The 20174-nt window shown below is 39.8% G+C and overlaps 1 protein-coding gene across 6 annotated transcripts in view; it reads left to right on the top strand.

Annotated features, from left to right (window-relative positions):
- The window catches only part of pde1ca (phosphodiesterase 1C, calmodulin-dependent a), a 653944-nt gene that overhangs the window by 466223 nt on the left and 167547 nt on the right, over positions 1–20174 (top strand). For all 6 annotated transcript variants that reach the window (XM_043688810.2, XM_043688815.2, XM_043688812.2 and 3 more), the window contains 2 exons: positions 9788–9901; positions 16946–17128. In XM_043688810.2, the coding sequence (XP_043544745.1) occupies positions 9788–9901; positions 16946–17128 (297 nt within the window). The remainder of the gene's footprint in view (positions 1–9787; positions 9902–16945; positions 17129–20174) is intronic.

Genomic DNA, 20174 nt, shown 5'->3' with positions numbered 1-20174 from the left:
TTTCCCAGATAGATCATTCTACAGATATTCAAACCCAGAGAAATATCTTTCCAGTCTCAGTGCCTTAATTTCTCATTGAACTGATTCTGTCCAGCAATCTCTCCTCGGGTAGTTGAGATAGTTTTACAACTTTTTTCCAGTTTTGATGGTCTAAATCTCTTTCAGTCTGACAGCTTGAAAACTTATACTAGCACTCTTTCAGCTTGGAGACTTCACAAACTGAAGCCCTTCTGCTACAGTGACCTTTCTCTTGAACTGAAAAATTGATTTTCCTCCTCTGAGGAAATTACTGAACATAACTCCTGATTCTTCCAAACTGACATCAAACTAAATTTATGTCTCCTGGTCTGTTTACTCCATATGTTTCTCCATCAGCAATATGAACGGTTCATCAATGAACATCACAAGTACCCTGCTAGGCTTTTAGTGAATCACATGCTTTCTGGGAAATGTTGTATTCAGGTGACAATTCAAAATGACTTTCTGCCCATCAGTCAAAGGACTGAAGCTGCAATCTATTGGTCTCTATTTTAACAATCCAGATTTCCAAAAGATATACACATAGAAATTTCAGGTTGAAAAGTGTGGGGGAAGATGTTAGGATTTAGAAATCCAAATTGGGGGTTTTGGTTTACATGCCAATATAAATAGGAAAACACAATACGTCAAAGCAGAAGTTGGCCATTTGGCACTTCAAGCTTGCTTTGACGTTTGATAGGATCATGGCTTGTGGTCCCAGCTCCACTTTTCTGCCTACTCTTCATTACCGTCGACTCCCTGCCAATCAAAAATCAAACTCAACTTTCAATGTATTCAATGGGCCTGGCTCCTTACATTACTGATGAAGGCCTTATGTCCTTGAGGAGCGGGAAGTGGAGGAGATGCGGTGGAGGGCATCGTCGATCACGTCTGGGGGGAAATTGCGGTCTTTGAAGAAGGAGGCCATCTGGGTTGTACGGTATTGGAACTGGTCCTCCTGGGAGCAGATGCGGCGGAGACGAAGGAATTGGGAATATGGGATGGCGTCAGGTCCACACCCCCCACCAACCCAACCTCCACTCCCGGCACCTTCCCCTGCAACCGCAAGAAATGCAAAACTTGCACCCACATCTTCCCCCTTACTTCCCTCCAAGGCCCCAAGGAATCCTTCCATATCCGCCACAAATTCACCTGCACCTCCACACACATCATTTATTGCATCCGCTGCACCCGATGTGGCCTCCTCTATATTGGGGAGACAGGCCGCCTACTTGCGCAACGTTTCAGAGAACACCTCTGGGACACCCAGACCAACCAACCCAACCACCCCACGGCTCAACACTTCAACTCCCTCTCCCACTCCACCAAGGACATGCAGGTCCTTGGACTCCTCCATCGCCAGACCATAGCAACACGACGGTTGGAGGAAGAACGCCTCATCTTCCGCCTAGGAACCCTCCAACCACAAGGGATGAACTCAGATTTCTTCAGTTTCCTCATTTCCCCTCCCCCCACCTTGTCTCAGTCAAATCCGTCGAACTCAGCACCGCCTTCCTAACCTGCAATCTTCTTCCTGACCTCTCCGCCCCCACCCCCACTCCAGCCTATCACCCTCACCTTGACCTCCTTCCACCTATCGCATTTCCAACGCCCCTCCCCCAAGTCCTTCCACCCTACCTTTTATCTTAGCCTGCTGAACACACTTTCCTCATTCCTGAAGAAGGGCTCATGCCCGAAACGTCGATTCTCCTGCTCCTTGGATGCTGCCTGACCTGCTGCGTTTTTCCAGCAACACATTTTCAGCTCTGATCTCCAGCATCTGCAGTCCTCACTTTCTCCTCTCACCTGATTTTACAAGTTACAAGTATGACGCACCACCTAGCCTACCATCTTTATTGTGCTTTATTTATTTCAGTAAATTTTGAAATATCACATAATGAAAATCTGTACTTGTATCAAGTGGCTTGACCAGTAACTGAATTAATGCAATACTAATATCTCCTCAGTACCATTTTAAGCAAATGTCACACTTTAGAAAGATAGAGGAAAGAAAAGTCATAAAGCTCATCAATTCGCCTAATCAATGTTTCTGAGCTTCATTTGTCACATCTTGCTGCTGGTCTCTGGTTCACTCTTTTGTCACAGTGCTCTCATATAAAATGTCATGACAGCACCTCCCTCACTACAGAAAAAAAAATCATATTTCTCCAGCTCACGCTCTGTCTGAAGCTGCAACTTTTGTCTTAAAAGTTGGAATTGTGTTAATCAGTTTGTTTCCTTTATGGTGCAATTATTCCTTTTTTTTAACTATTTCTGTATCTACAAGGATCTCAATAAACCTAAGAATCACACTTAGGCACAGACTAACCATCTAAAATTATATTACATGTGTCATTTGATTTGGATCATTCATGACTTATCTTTCCCACATGCCATCATGCCTTGGGTAAAGGTCACTTCTGAGAAAGGAACCATCTATTCAAAAGGGATGATTTGTGATTCAAGAGGATTAGATTCAATGTACTGGCAGGGGATTTATGTAGTTGAGAAGGATTGAAAACGTAAAAATAAGTGAAGGAAAACGCTATTTGGTCCCATTCAATAAAACCATGACTGATCTGATGGTGTTCTTAACTCCACCTTCTTACCAGTTCTCCGTAACCCTTGATTCCCTCATCAATCAAAAATCTGTCTCCACTCATAATATACTCAATGCTGTTAGGGGAATAAAATTCCAAAGATTGATGACTCTCTGAGAGAAGAAATTTCTCCTCATCCCCACATTAAGTTGGAGACCCCTTATTTTTAAATGAGTCTCTCTACTTTCTAGATTCCTGGATGAAGGGAAACTTCACAACATTTACCCAGGTAACCCCCTTGGAAATTTTCATGTTTCAATAAGGCCACCTTTCATTCTCCTAAACTCCTCAGGCCCAACCCATGAAATAGGCAGATTAAAACTGTACTCTGTGTGGTCTCACCAATACCCTTGACAGTTGTAGCAAGATGTTCCTACTTTTATACTTGTACCCTTTAAATAAAGGCCAATGTACCATATGTAGTCCTAATTACTTTGTGTAACTGCTTTGTATCATTTTGTAATTCATGCGCAAAGGATCCAAGTGACTGTGCTGTCATGTATTTGTTCTGCTACATCTCTCTAGAGGTGATGGCCTAGAAATTATAGAGAGTAATGTAATTGCACATTTTTATTCCTTGATTCTATCCTTAAACTATCGAGGACAATCTCACTCTCTCTCCAGCTCTGCAGTGTTCTCCTTAATCAATACTGTCAGCCTTCTATCTTTCCTAGTTATCTTGAGCACCTTGCATCCAGGCAAATTTAATATGCCCATCTTTGAAAACAACAAGTGATGGAGATCACAAGGGGTCAGATAGTATCCATGGAAAGAGAGCAAGCTAATGTTTCGAGTGTAATATTAGCTTGCTCTCTCTCTCCCACTGTGATCTCTAGCATTTGTCTGACCCGCTGTGATCTCTAACATTTGTTGTTTTCAGTACAGATGCCAGCATCTGCAGCATTTTGCTGATACCCATCTTTGAGTCAGGTCTATCCTGTATTCAAGACACCAAATTTCCACAAGGCACTCCATGCCTGCAATTAAATACATGCACAAAAATCCTGATTATCCTTTTTTACATTTTCCTTTCTTCTGAAATTACCTTGTAACTTAATATGTTCTAATCTAATGCGACTGACATCTCCCAGTATTTTGTGCATCATGCACATACTCTCTAGTGTTGTTTCCTAGCTCCTGTACTACCCAATAACATGAGCAAAGTGACCCACAAGGAACTTATTGTTGGTTCTCTTTAGGTACCACCAATTCAGCCTTTACAGATTCCATTTCCCCCGATCCTGATCTAAGTGTCTGAGCCCTCCCTCCTGCATCAACATTCTAGCCACATAGTCATCTGCTTCATTGCCTTATTTGTATATTCACTTGTGGGTGAAACCTGGAGTAATTCAAAAGTTCTTACTTGCTAATTTCCTACCTAGCCTGTCGGTTCCTTTCTGTCTTCTTTGTGCTCGCAGTTCAGCTGAGTCTTCAGGATTGCTGTGGACTTGGCTCTGGTTGCACTCTCCAAATCAGCTATCACTTTCATCAGTATTCAAATGAATGCTAGTGAGAGAATGAGGTGAACTGAGAAGACTCCTTTACAATCTGCCTGTTTCTTTTTGGTTATTGATAATCAAACTATTTCTCCTCCCACCCCCCTGCACATTTTAAGTGAGCACATTGCTAACATCATTAAAATTGGAGTCAGCCATTTATCCCACTGTGTCAGCTCCGTCATTCAATAAGTTTATTTCATTGTGGCATTAACTTCACTTCCTTGCCTATTCACCAAGACCCTTCGCTCTGTTGTTAGTCAAAATCTTTCTATATCAGCCTTGAATTTGTTCAGTCACCCAACTGGGGAAGAGAATCCTGAATAACCTTCAATAAGAAAATCCTTCTGATCTCTGGGGTAGTCTACTTTTAAACTATATTCCCTTGTTCCAGATTCTCAATTCTCAAGAGAAAAGGTTGTTATGAAAGTATGGGTGTGCTGTACCTTTAAGAAAGTTAAAAACTAGCAGAACTACCTGGCAGCACCAAGTGTTCTAAACAAGATACAATGTAGCATGTGGTCCAGCAGCTAGTGTAGCTGGTTGCCAAGGGAAAAATTTGAATTAGGCCAATCAGTTTAAATTATACCCCCAAAAATACCAAACTCCAATCAAGTTTGAATTGAGTATATTGACAATATTAAAAGCCAATGACACAATCCGATGCTTTAGGGGTATAAGACTGGGAAAAATGAACAATTGAGAGGAGAACTGCCAAGCCACCAGCATGTACAGACTACCTGAAGTACAGCTGTCATAAACATACATTTATCTATCAACCTGTGAAAGAGAAATCCTAAGAAAAAAATCTCTAGAGGAAGATACAAAGAGAAGATTTGACAGCTGGCTGGTTTTGAAATTTGAATTTTTGGTAAATTTTAATCAAGGGTTTCATCAGACTAGTTTTTTAGAAGAGAAAGTAAAAGATAGGTTAGGGGAAGGAGTTGTAAGTAGTTGTTAGTTAATTATTGTCTGTTGTACTCTAAGAAATAAAGTTGTTAATTGTTACTTTAAATAGCTCTTAGCTTCTCAGATTTTCACAGATTACTGCACAGGATAAATCTTTTCTGTATTGCTGGTTTAAAATTAGCAGGGCTGTGTTTATCCCATGTTGTAACAAGGTCCTCTCATATTTATTGTTGCACGTCCTTAGGTGATATGTGATCACCTCTCATTCTTATAAATCCCAATGAGTGAGGACCCACCCTGCTCATCATCTCATATTTCTTCAGCTCAGGAATCAGTTTAATGAGCCTTTTCTGAACTGCTTCAAATGCAACAGTGACCCTCTTTGAATCAGGAGACCAAAACTGCACATAATACTTAGGTGAGGTTTCAGCATATATAATCGTAGCAATGAGTCCCTACTTTGGTCCTTCATTTACATCACGTAAAGGCTATAACCTTCTACTTCTGTTCTTAATTACAGTGTACCTGCATTCTAACCTTTTGTGATTATTGTATATGGACATCTGGATTGTTCTGTGTTGTAGCAATCGGTAGTTTTTCCCTATTGAAGTAATATTCTGCTTTTCCATTCTTCCAAATGGACAATCTCAACATTCCCACATTATTCTTAATCTGCCAATCTTGTGTCAACTAATTTTTATCTATATCCCTTTGCAGACTCTATATCCTCATAACAGCTCATTTCATTATCTATCTGTTTAACATCAGAAAAATTAACTATATTGCAGTTAATCCCCTCATAAAACATTGAGGTCCCGGAACTGATCTTTGTGGTGCAGTTTGCAACCTGACAAGCGATCCATTTATCTCATTTTCAAGGTAATCAATCCTTTACAATGCTAATACATCACCACCTACACAATAAAATTCTTATCTCTACATTAATTTTTGTGAGGCATCTTATTGACTGCTTTTTGGAAATGCAAATATATAACATAAACTGATTTCCCTGTTACCTTCCTCCTTGTTATATCTTCAAAGAATCTAAAAGTCTGTCAAATGCATTTTTCTTTTCATTAGAAGTTAATTTTGCTTAATTTTATTCTGATTTCTAAACTATCCTGTTACTGTTTTATGGTGGAAGATTCAGTAGCATTGTCACTGCTGGATGTTCCAACATAAACATGCTGCAAGTTACTCTTGACAAGAAACTGAATTGGAACACTGATTATAAACACTGTGGTTACAGGGCAAGTTAGATGGTGGGAACAGTTACCCCCAAGAGCTATATTAGTTAGGATGTCCATGGGTGTAATGATTTGAAAACCAAGATGATATAATCATTTTGATGCTTTGGAAGAATAATGCATTAGATGCAAAATATGGAGAATGGTTTAGCTGAATGTTGAAGACTAACATGTGCAAAGTGGATCTTCAATGCTTAAAAGAACTCCAAAAATGTTAAACTGAGCCACCATTATAGTCTATTCTCAAAATAGATTTTCTACCTAATTCGCATTTTCTGAAGGTTAACATTTAATATTTGATTCTTTACATGCTTGATTGGCTGTGGAGCTAGTTTGTAATACAGAGTGCTGCCCACAGCTCAGGTTACCATGAAGGACTTCCCAACCTCTCCCCTCAGGTTAAACCACCACCAGTTGCCTCTCTCTCATGAGAGAATAGCTCTATGGTCTTTGGGATTATGACGATCTTATTTTTATTTGATTCCTTGGTTTTTATTTACATAGCTGCACCCATCTTTATCTATTTTACATAGGACTGAAGTTTTGCTGTAATTAAAATAGGAAATTTCATATTTCCCTCAAAATAGGAATTTTCCTAGTTTGCCAGACTCATCTCAATGAAAAATGCCCTTACTCATACGAATTCCACTCTAGATGTGGAGTGGAGTTGGACTTGCCAAAGCTTGTAGCAGAAATTCAGTGGCATTGGGACAGAGGAGTGTAAGGTTGATCAGTTAGAGGGCTTGTTGTGATTCCCTGAAAGTTTCTCCCAGTTGTTTCAGGTATTGTTAGATCCTCTAGCCTTCACACCTTAGTGTCCATCACTAACCCAACCCCTAACCCTAACGCAATCCCTAACCCTAACCCAATCCCTAACCCTAACCCTAACCCTAACCCCTTAAGTCCCATCAGACACTCCTTGACAATCCAATGCCAACTCATGCTCCCAACCCATCCTCCCTGACCTCTTAGCTCCTCAATGTCACGACATGAACCATTCACTCAATATTCAACTTGACAAGTCTCAAAAGCTGTGCAAAGATGGAAAAGAAAACACTGTAGTGTTAGGTGAAGGGGTAAATGTAGGGGAATAGGTCTGGGTGGGTTGCGCTTCGACGGGTCGGTGTGGACTTGTTGGGCCGAAGGGCCTGTTTCCACACTGTAAGTAATCTAATCTATACTTGATAATGAAATTCTCCCAGTTACAGAGCCCTTGTAAGTTTGAAATCCCTGTGGAGCGGCACTCTGTGGTTATCACTGCTGCCTCACAGAACTAGGGACTGGGATTCAGTTCCACCCTCGGGTGACTGTCTGTGTAGAGTTTGTGCATTCTCCATTTGTCTGTGTGGGTTTCCTCCGGGTGCTTCGGTTCCTTCCCACAGTCCAAATATGTGGTTTATCCATATGAGTTACAGGGATGGGGTGGGGCAGGGGGTGGGGAAGGTGAGATACTCTTCGGAGGAATGGTGTGGACTCAATGGGCCGAATGTTGTGCTTCCACACTGTGGGGATTCACTGATGATTCTTACTCTTGTAAAAACAAGTTTCGGTTTGAACCTCATAACAAAGACAGCTACTCTGTAAGTAGCATCTTTAAACTGTCATTTCAGAACCCAGTGGTGAGGTAATTGTAGCTTTTGAAACTTAGCCAAACATTTCTAATAGCATAATAATAAAACAAATAGCTCTGTTGAACCAGCTTGACCAGGTGTTAATATTCTTCCCTAACCTAAAGCAGATGGTAGTCAAAGCAAACCAGCAGAGAATTTTGGCTAATGACGTCAAACATATGAATGAGGAATATGAGTAGGTTACTCAACCCTTTGAACCTGCTCTACATTCAGTATGAGCTTGGTTGATTTGATTGTAACTGAGCTGAAAATGTGTTGCTGGAAAAGTGCAGCAGGTCAGGCAGCATCCAGGGAACAGGAGAATCGACATTTCGGGCATAAGCCCTTCTTCAGGAAACATCAATTGTAACATCAATCTACATTCCTCACCTACTTCTGATAATCTATCACTGCTTTGCTTAATAAGAATCTGTCTGCATCTTTCAAAAAATATTCAAGGATTCTGCTTCTGCCATCTTTTGAGGAAGAAAATTCCAAAGACTATGTCCCTCTCAAAGAGAGAAGAAAGAATCACCAAATCTCTGTTTTAAATGGGCGTTCCTGATTTTTAAACAGTGAAGCCTAGTTCGAGATTCTCTGACATCCTCTCCAAATCTACCCTGTCAGGATCCTTCAGAATCATACATTTCAGATAGGTTACCATGAGTAAACTTTTTGAAATGAGCATGAGTGAAAATGGCCTTGTTAAGTTTAGGTTTCTCACCGATGTGAGTCACACCCAACCTCTTTCTCCTGTTGGGAAAAAAATAAGGTGTTACTTTTGGGAGGGCTAGGGCAGGGTGGAGTCGAGTCAAACTTTCCCATCTAGGTCCCCACCTGCCGTTTGTAATGGTCCAAATGCAAAAATATGGCCTTTTGCGTTAAACACATTTGTGCCAGTTTTAGTATTAAATTTGTTGATGATGGATTTAGTTTCAGGTGAACCTGCTCAGAACTGACATTCGGTGTTTGTATTGGAAAGTTAGATGTCCGCAGTTACTTTATAGTAATTTGTGTTACTATGTATTGTACTTTATAGAAGATCATCATAAAATCCTGTTCTCCAAGGAATTATGAATCATCAAATAAGGGTTTCATGTTGCAGTCCATTCTCCGATTCCATGCTCCATGGCAAGAGCCAATCCTTTGTGGGTATGCAGAATTACAGAGTCAGTCCATGCAATAGCCATTGACACCATAATAGGATTAAAAATTCTACAGGAATAATACCATTGTAGTAATATGATATCATGAAATAGCTTTAATCATTTTCTTGATTGTATATTGTAAATGGCCATTGCAGTTGAAAACGTTTGCTTTAAACTGAATGTTATTCTTGGCTGTCCATTTGTTAGGAGAAAGTGAGGCCTGCAGATGCTAGAGATCAGAGTCAAGAGTATGGTGCTGGAAGAGCACAGCAGATCAGGCAGCATCTGAGGAGCAGGAGCATCGAGGTTTTGGGCATAAGCCCTTCATCAGTCCTCAGCAAAGGCCTCACCTCCTCCTCCCCCTTACTGAGGATGAATGTTCAGTCCTCAGCAAAGGCTTCACCTTCATCCCACTATGCTCCAGATTCCTGATGAAAGGCTTATGCCCGAAACATAGTTTCTCTTGCTCCTCGGATGTTGCCTGACTTGCTGTGCTTTTCCAGCACCACACTCTCGACTGTCCATTTGGTAGGACAAATATCTTAAACTATGAGATTACCCTATAAACTTTAATTGTGGAACTTCAAATTATACTGTTGGGCAAGCACAAAGAGACACAGACCACATAGAAATTATCCTTGCATTTAGATGACAAATGGCAATCAAATAATCTATTCATTATAAACCTATTCAAATTGCTTTTTCCTCCTTTGCTTTGTGGAGTTTAGTTAATATAATACTTTTTTTGTTTGATTCTAGATTGCGATCTCTGGTCAAACAGCTGGAACGAGGCGAAGCTTCAGTCTCAGATCTGAAGAAGAATTTAGACTATGCAGCTACAGTGCTCGAGACAGTCTACATTGATGAGACACGGTATGCATGTAAACCATATTATGAGAGTGTTATATTTTTTGTGCTTGACTTCAGCCACACTATCGGGAGTTTCCAGAATGGGAAGCCACCTTGGAAAGTGGTGCAGAACAAGCTGTGTTGGTTTGTCTGGCTGGTGTATATATTGCCTGCACAATTATTTCTTCTATAGTGCAATCGTCATGTTCTTATGTGGCCTTGTGCTATACAAGTATTGCACAGTACAAATAACACTTAAAGTGTTGGTGATGCAATCACCCTATAGCTACAATATGTTTTAAAAGTTTGTGCTTTAGAAACAGCGTTATCTATTCGTCAATCGCATTGACAAAACGCACGTTATAGCAGAATGACCTGTATTTAATTCCCTTGATTGCAATGGAAATGAATAACAGGCTCAGTTTATTGAGAACAAGTGATCCGATATTACCCTTTTACACCACTGCCTGAATTGAATTTCTCTCTCCTCTGTCCCAAGGCTTTCTGTATATTTTTTGTTGGAATTTTAGAATATTTTTGTTACAATTGGCTCTCTGAAATAAATAGTAGCCTGACCCTAACTGAGGGTGGATAACGTTACAACAAACCTCTGCTTCAATCGCTGTCCAAATAAAACCTGAACATGTCAATGCCAGGAAATAGAAAACATTGAAACATGTAGGGGCCCCTTGAAATATTATTGAATGAATTTTAAAATATTTTTGACAATATTTCAGAAGTAGTTTAAAATGTATTTGTTTTTATTCTGCCTACCACTTTCAATGGTAGCTGTTTAGTTAAATCACATCTCTCACCTGAGTAAATTTATCTTTTCCCCAGTTTCACTTGTTGCTCGCATCAAGTTACTATGGCTAAGTTTTGCATGTCATGCACATATCTGATATTTAATTCTGTCTTCAAGGAGCTGACGTGCCACCCTCCCCTCCCCCATTTGCCCATGTCTAAAGGCCAAGCCTCCTGAATCCCTCCCTCTGAGGGCATTTATTGTGAGGTGACTGGAGGGTCGCTTTCAGTTTTTTGCTTCTTCCTCATGTTCCAGAAACTCCATGCTTTAAAGGTCTCAAGTAACAATGTAACTGAATGATCTATCTACAACATATGAAAAATTTAGATTGCCAATCGAATTTCCAGTCCTTTTTCCCATAATTGTTGTCTTTATCAAGGTATTCTCTTGATTATAACTGGCTCCCAATTTTGTTTCCTCTTGAAATTACATAAAGCATTTACAATAAATATTTTACTGAAGTAAGGGTAGGTCTTTTTCTGGTTCTATTACAAGCCTGGAGATGGATTACTATTGGTTCAATTGTTTTACACTTCTAACATTGTAGGTTGACCTGCCTAGCTTTTAACCGTCAAACTCCAAGCTGGTTTGAAATGCATTCACTTAAGAGGTTGACTAAGTTCCTAACCAGATGATTGCCTTTATTTGTTCGTGGAATATGGATGTGTTAGCTAGGCCATCATTTTTAAAAAATTTTATTCAACAGTACAGTTTACAAACAATTAACATTAACCGCTGTGTACAGAGAAACAGCAATTTATAAGGGAGAGGAGCGGTAAAGCCAGATCCCAAACTCGACCGTTCAACCAGTTTTCAGGGAAATGAGAACAAGCCTCAAATCCCAGGCCATCATTTATTATCTGTCTGTAATTGTTAAGAATCAGGAGATTGGCAGTCAAGAATCAACCACCTAGTTGTGGATCTGGAGTCATGTGTAATGCAGACCAGGTGAGAATACTGGATCTCCTTCTCCAAAGAATATTAATGATCCAGATAGAAATTGACGACAATGGGCAGTGGTTGTCATTAGACTAGCAATAAATCTCAGATTTTTATTGGATTCAAACATCACCTTCTGCCACAGTGGGATACAAACCTATGTCCCCAGGACATTAGCATGGGATTCTGGATTAATAGTGTAGTGACATTAGTACGATGTCACCACCTTCCCTTCTCTTAACATATCTAAAGGTAAACATTGATTCCTAAATCTAAAAGCTATATTCTAAAGCATATGAATTATGAACTGAACATTTGCAACAATTTGCACATTGTGATCTTGTATTGTACTCGATATTCTGGGCCTGTGAGGTCATTAAACCACTTTATAGCATGAAACCACAGCTGCTGCCCTCATGGACAGCCTTCAGACACATCTCATTTATTTCTCCAGCAATCTTTTTATTCCTATCTGTGTGAAACAAAATTTTCTTGCAAACCTTTACAGCCCTCAGCATTACATCTGGAGAAATCACCGAAATAAGTGGCAGCTTTCAAATGTCTGCTCTGCATTCTGCTTATTGCTGCTCTCATGCCCCTGAGTCCGAAACCCGTAAACTTGCTCACTTAGAGGGCCCCTTTAAATTCGAGTTGAAATTGATTCAAATGGGTCATCACCACACCAGTTCAGCTGAATTCTGTGGAAATGATTTGACAGTGCATTGGTTGAGTTAAGAGGCCCTTGGCTGGTTAATTGAAATACTTTTGGATTTTCAGCATGCTGATGAACATCCACAGTTTCTAAGGTGTTGGGAACTCACAATCAAGCCTGATATATCCAGGCCACTTGGAATTTCATGAACATTAATATAAATGCAGAAAGTATTTCAATATTGAGCAAATTCCCTTGCAAGGGTATATAGATTGGGTATACAATGTTAATTAAAGTATTTAATTTAATCATGAGGCACTTCGAAAAAGAAGACTGCAGGGTGCATAATGTTGACCACTCCCATATGGCAGACTGCAGGATTCATCAGACAATGAAAGCCTCACATTAGTGGTTTGACCTAATTATTCTAGGCAGAACAAAAGAAAACACATTTGATTTGATTCTTTCTTGTCATCTGTACCGAGATATAGTGAAGAGTATTATTTTGTGTACTGACCAGACAAATCATACCTTATATAAGTACATCAGGTTAATAGAACAGAATGCAGAATATAATGTTACAGCTACAGAGAAGGTGCAGAGAAAGATCAAGATCAACTCGGAATATTTTTCTCCACGAACCATGACTTTAGAGCCAATTCCATGACTTACGTCTCTACTCAACCAAGAGGTCATTTTTCAAGTGCTTTCAGTTACAATTTGTGCATCGATACAGCTTCACACTGTACTCAAAAAAGCTGCTTCATCTTCAAGTCACCAGACATGTTCTCCACAGAGCAGACTACCTTAGTCTGGAAACATGATGAACTGCCACAATAAACTGTTCCCCCCTTCAGGCATTCGATTCACAACCCTTGCTGTTTGCTCCGTAGTTCTGAAGAAGAATCATTTTACTAGAAATGTCAACTCAGTTTCTCTCACTGCAACTGCTGCCTGAGCTACTGAATTCTCCATCACATTTTGCTTTTATTTAAGATCTCCAGAATCTTTGCGATATTTTGCTTTTATTTATCTTCCCTAGTTAGTAATAGATTGAGACCCCATGTTAAGCATGGACTTGACATTATATAAAGATGAATGATTGAATATTTGGTATTCATTCTTTGCAGCAAAGTTGACTATCTTCATCATCTGGACTTCTTGGTAGGATTCTGAAGAATGTACAGATGATTACTAAAACTGAACTACACCAAAACATTTCTATTGAAAACAAGGCATAAACCTCAGTGACTGAATTTCTGATCTAGGATTTCCTGCCCTAATATTTCTATCTGTCTCCAACATGGGCGTGTTTTTGAAGGGGTGGAACTGAGTTTTTTTTTTAATTTGGATGTGTCATGTGCAGCAATCCTGGGGAACTTTCTCCCTGGAATCAAAGTTAATATCAAAATTCTTATATGATAACCTCCAGAGAGTTTTTATGGTGCTTCCTTTAACTGCCTTGAATGTACATCCTAGAGTTGACCTTATATGAGAATTGACTTGCATTCTGGCGACATAATCATTCCAATTCAGTAGTAACTATTCTGATATGATGTGGACGCTTGGCCTACTGGCTCGGGTGAACGCCACAGTGTCTGGTATTTCCTCCTGTGATCTGATCTTCAGATGTTTCCAGAGATCTTCAAGTGAAATAATTTCAGTTTCTTGGCATGATGCTGTTACGCAACCCAAGTCTCGTACATAGAGCAGAGTGAACAGGGCTATTGTTTGATAAATCTATAGTTGGGTAGGCCTTCTTCTTCTTTTTTCCCAGATGCATGTTCAAGGTCTCCTCAAGGCTACATTTGCTTTGCCAATTCCTGCATGTGTTTTGTCATTGACATATATAAGTGAACTTATCTACTGCTGACAGGTATGGATCACAGTCTTAGGTTTGAGATAGGGGTTTCCTGATACATTACTTCAGTTTTTCTCATGCTGATTGGAATTGTGTGCATGAATTGCAAAACCAACCCACACTATAGTATATGTCCAACTTTAAATTGGCACTAGTGCACAGCTATTGGTAAATGGGAAATTGTGAAGCATGACTTTGGAGAATTATTTTTTTCTTTATCTGGAGTCATATCAGTTTGAGCAGCTTCCTGTCCACACACAGTCTGATTTCGATGTCAGTGTCACCAATGTTGAAGACATCAGAGAGCATGAGAAGAAAACAACATACTCAAAAGGGTTAGTGTTAGTATTCAGCCCTATTTAACTCCATGATACTGGGAATTGATCAGAAAACCCATGGTTATCTAGTACATACATGAGCATGCTGACAGGGAACTGTCAAAGTCATATCATTAGAACTATTGAGCGATTGTGATGAATATCTCAGGACAAACAAATTTTATTTTCCAAAGGCCCTGACGGCTGGGATTGTGTCAAAGGCCTTGGTCAGGTCAACAAATGTGATGTAGATAACCATGTCCTGTTCTTGGCCTTTCTCCTTGTGCTACCTAAGTCCAAACACCATAACTGTGGTTCCTTAACCCTTTCTGAAAATGCAGTGGCTCTCTGGCAGCATGTCACAAATGAGATGAGGAACTAAGCAACTCAGAAGGATCCTGGGGAAGATTTTGCCAGAGAGGATGAAGATCATGTGAAGATTGATGTGAGATTGGTGAGCTGTTTTCCACTTGGATAGGTGGTCAGTGGAGGCATCTTTGTATTCTTGGGATGTTTCACTCTTTCCACTGAAAGAATTCAGTGAGCTTCTTGACCAGGCATGGACCTGCTGTCCTGTAGATCCCAACTGAGATGATATCATCTCCTGGGGCTTGCCTCTCGACATGTGTTTCACTGTGTTTGTCTTGTATAACTGCTTGGGATCGTTGGTAATAGAGTAGTTGATTACAATCTGTGGCACCCTATTGATTGTTTCTTTTTTTTGAGGAATGATGTCTCATTGAGGATCGGTTTTGCCTGTGGAATCTGAATTCTGTCTGTGATCCTTGTTAACCTGCCAGGGCTGAGGATTGGAGATGAACCAGTAGACTGGATACATAAACAGGTTTCAAAATATTGTAGAATCTCTTCCAGTCTGTGTGGCTTGCGTATGATTGAGGTCCATTTGCTTTCTGATTCAGCCAAGTGACTTTTCTCTCTCTGAGCTTGATTTTGACAGTCCTGTGGATGTTTTGGAGGCATAATCCTTGGATAAGGATGATTTGTCATTGAGGTAAAACTAGAAGAGGGGATATTTCTTCCCCAGAACTTTATCAATGACCTGATTGTTTTCATCAACCAAACCTAATGCTTATGAGAGGTAGGGCTAAATATCCCTAGAATACACTATATCACTGAATGTCACCCAGTCATCATCAATGCAGTGTATATCCATTTTTGAATGCACATCCAACTCTCCAGTTTCTTTGAGAATGATTCATCCATACATGAGGCTTGAGACAATAAGACACTTATGAACTTCATGATCCAGGATCATTTTGATAAATCTTTGACATGATATAATGGTGGCAGTGAGTGTGGCTTTTTGTCACATGCGCATCCTGCTTGATGATACCCCTTTGCCTAATGACATCATTGATTAGAAACCACTTCTGAGAGTTGGGCAGTATCCAAGATGACATAGTGTGATAGGGAAATGGAAAATTGTGTTGCTGACTCAGAAAACTGTGCTGCTCTGTGTACATTCTCAGCAAGGGGAGACCTTTGCTGTTACGACTGCCAACCCTAATTTTTTAAAGATTTCATTCCACGTCTGGTGTTCTGCACGAAATCTTGTGTTGGATTCATCAACAAAGTTTATCTTTAATTAGTTTGGCATCACAGCAATCAAGGAATGGCATCACAGCAATCATCCTAGATTTATCATGAACCTTACCAGAGTTTGTCATAGTTGGGGCGTGCACACTGATGACAGTCACTTGTCAGTTGCCTTGCTGTTGGCTTTTAAGTACCATCAAACCATCATGGCTCAAAAGGAGAACACTCATCTGATTGTGACTGAATGATTCTTTAGATGATAAATCCACTAAGTCCCAGCCGCTCACTCCTTCACGGCAATATTTTCTTCTTCAAACATTTATCTAATTCCTTGCCTTAAACAGATCCTGCTCTGGCTGTTTGAAGGTCTTCTGTTAATCATCTAAAATTTGCAGCCTCTGCATATCAACACTTCAACCACTGGAAACTGTTCATTTTTATTTTGTCTATTCCACTTGCAGTAAAAGCCTTACCTTAAACATCATCATTTAGTGACAGACAGGTGGAAAAAACACTGACAAATCCATAGGCAGGCAGTGACAAACCATCATTATCCAAGGATGATGCCTCCAGAACATCCACAGCACTGTCAAAAGTAAGCTCAGAGAGAGGAAACACACTTGGCAGGCAGAAGGGAGATGAAAGAGACAAAAGGTCAAATCATTTTGTTGAACTCACTGGATTACCCATTGTGAAAAAAAAAAGCTTGTCACATTTAACTTTAATTCAAGTTTGAGTTGACTCCTTGCATATCCATTTGATTACAGAAAATATCACACCTGTAATTTGTGGTGAATTCACAGGCCTATTATTATGCATGATGCGATGTGTCTGACCACGTTAAAAAGAATATTCAGGATGGAAAGGGTTTGACATGAAGGGACTAGCACCTGTATGTTCAAAGGTATCTGTCTAATTTTGTCTCTTCCAAACACAGGCACCTTCTAGATACAGAGGATGAACTCAGCAATATCCAGTCTGAATCTGTTCCATCAGAAGTCCGTGACTGGCTGGCTTCTACATTTACGAAACAAATGGGGCTGATGCTGAAGCGAACAGAGGAAAAGCCAAGGTTCCGCAGTATTGTACATGCAGTACAGGCTGGGATATTTGTAGAAAGGTAGGGAATGTTTCTATAATATTCTCATGGCTAATGGCTTTATTTTGGTGTTTATGCTGATACAAGCATAAAAGGTTAATCCTGAAGAAGGGCTTATGCCCGAAACGTCGATTCTCCTGTTCCCTGGATGCTGCCTGACCTGCTGTGCTTTTCCAGCAACACATTTCCAGCTAAAAGGTTAATCAACAAACTTGAGTCTCATGAAATAGGAGGATCATATCAGCTTGGATAAAAGAAAAAGCTCAAGGACAGTAAACATCAATTTGTGATTACAGTCTTTTTTTTCCAGGATGTAGGGTGGCTTTGCCAAGGATCAGCTCCAGGACCATTCCATTTTTTATATATCATTGCAATTCCAGTCGAGGCCACTAAACCCATGCTACAATCTGGTTAGAAAGAAATAAGTATTTTTTATTCAAAGTAGGGAAAGTTTAAATTCCTAGTTACTCGGAGAATAAAGTACTTTACCAAAGGAAGTTATAAATTAGAATAATTTAGCATATACAACTTAATCTTTAGTATCAATAATTAATATGAGGTAAATGTGGTTTAACAGGCAAACTGATTGAATATCCTCCAAAGCACATTGAATGGCATTTACGATTAAAAGAAATCCATTCCATGTCTTTCTCAGTGATCTACCCAAACACTTTGTGTCACTGAATCTCAGTATAACCATGCCTGTTTCACAAGGAGTTTCAGTTATTAACTTTTGAATATCTAGTCTCAGAAACTACTGAACAACAACTCGTATGTTGCTTGGAAGCCATCCTCCTCCTCCTTTGGTATGTAAGTAGTTTCATGCTTGAACTTTGAATGCCCCAGCAACTGTTCACCACCTAGTAGCCCACCCTCTCCTTTTGAGATTATACTCTACCAGATCCACAAGGCTGTAGACCATCTCCATGGAGCAAGCAACTTAGCTTGGCTGGCAGTTTGGTCTTCCTACCTAAGAAAGGATATATTTGATGTAGATGGAGTGCAATGAAGGTTCTCTGGGCTGATACAGGGGATGGCAGGACTGATCTCTGAGGAGAGGTTAGTTTGACTGGGCCTGTACACACTAGAGTTTACCAGAATGAAAGGACATATGATTGAAATGTGTAAAATTCTAACAGAGTCAATCCTGCTAGTTGCAGAGAGGATGCTTCGTGGAATAAAATTAATTAGATAATTTCATAAAAGAAAGCTCTGTAATTGGACATTTGGTGTGTCAAAATCCAAATGGAAATCTATAAGCTAGAAGTCATTTTTTTTTGAGTGACCGCTCTAAATGAAGTTATTTTTACCTTAAAACTTATCAGAATCAATATGAATCAAATATGAATTAATAGGGTATGGACTATAAATTGCATATGGAATAGCAGATGCAATAAAGACTAATATTTGTAGTAGTTTCTGTAGTTGTAGACTGCAATCGATGCCATGTTTATGTGTCAGTCACATGGCCTTTCCATGTAAAATTCCTGTCCCTTTCCATTGGGAACTTAATGATTCTCAGCACCTTTAATCTAAACAAACTTCCCTAAAAGGTACACATTCCCAGAACCATTTCAACTCCGAGTTCTACTAGTCACGGTAGCTATCCAAATCTGTCAGAATCTCTCTTTCCGCCGCTGTCTTTTCTCATTTTATCTTTGCACCACGTGGCTCCCATATTCAAATATGCTTCCTGGTGATACTGGTCTAAGGTCAAGGATTACCAGGCCACATGATCAATGTTCTTCTGAATCAAAGTTTCTAATAGATCCCTTTACAATTTCAACTTAGAAGTCCTTTACAAACATTAAAAACCTTTACAGATTCCCTAAACATTTTAAAGTAAGTACTAATCTTCCTTACTGTTACTGCTTCTGGATCAAAGACAGTCAAACTTCAATGGATTTCTGTTTAAATTTCCCTCCATGGCAGCTCAGATATTTTTCAAGCCAAAGTGTGTGTCCAGAATTTTGGGCTTTACTTTGAGTTAAGGATTCTTTTTAAAATGATAGTCTGACATAGTTCGGTGTTCATGACAAGGATTGAATTTTGTGTTTTAATTACGAAACTAAAGAAATGAAACAGTTTACTAGATTAAAAGCTCAGTTTCATTATTAGACATGAACATCTTCAAAACCAAAGTTATACTAATTATCTTAATTTAGCTGCAGGCATTTCCACACTGGGTATTAAATGGGAGAAATTTAAATGTCTGGTAGTGGCCCATGTATCATTTCTCATTACATTAACAAGTGACTTTACACAAGCAAATTTCTCTTGCTAAAGGTTTAAGAATATTCTGTGAATTGAAGATGATGGGCCGAGGTGTGGCAGATGGAGTTTAATTTAGATAAGTGTGAGGTTCTATGTTTTGGTGGAGCAAATCAGTGCAGAACTTAATGGTTAGGACGTGGGGTGTGTTGCCGAACAAAGAGACCTTGGAGTGCAGGTTCGTAGTCCCTTGAAAGTAGAGTCTCAGGTAGACAGGGTAGTGAAGAAGACGTTCAGTGCACTTGCTTTTATTGGTCAGTGCATTGAATATTGGAGTTGGGAGGTCATGTTGCGGCTGTACATTGGTTAGGCCGCCTTCAGAATACTGTGTACAATTCTGCTCTCCCTGCTATAGGAAGGATGTTTTGAAACTCGAAAAGGTTCAGAAAAGGTTCACAAGGGTGTTGTCAGGGTTGGAGAGTTTGAACTGTAGGGAGAGGCTGAATAGACTGGAACTATTTTCCCTGGAGCATCGGAGGCTGAGGGGTGACCTTACAGAGGTTTACAAAATTATGAGGAGCATGGATAGGATAAATAGGCAAAGTCTTTTCCCTAGGGCCGGGAAGTCCAGAACTAGAGGGCATAGGTTTAAGGTGAGAGGGGAAAGATATAAAAGGGACCTAAGAAGCAACTTTTTCTCACAGAGGGTGGTGCATGTTTGGAATGAGCTGTCAAAGGAAGTGGCGGAGACTGGTACAATTACAACACTTAAGAAGGCATCAGGATGGTATATGAATAGGAAAGATTCAGAGGGAATCGTGCCAAATGCTGGTAAATGGGAATAGGTGAATTTAGG

Source organism: Chiloscyllium plagiosum, unplaced genomic scaffold (assembly GCF_037043375.1).
Source record: "Chiloscyllium plagiosum isolate Xiang-an unplaced genomic scaffold, Cpla_swu_hap1 HiC_scaffold_4, whole genome shotgun sequence".
Lineage (NCBI taxonomy): Eukaryota > Metazoa > Chordata > Chondrichthyes > Orectolobiformes > Hemiscylliidae > Chiloscyllium > Chiloscyllium plagiosum.
This window is presented reverse-complemented; position numbering and strand designations above follow the sequence as displayed.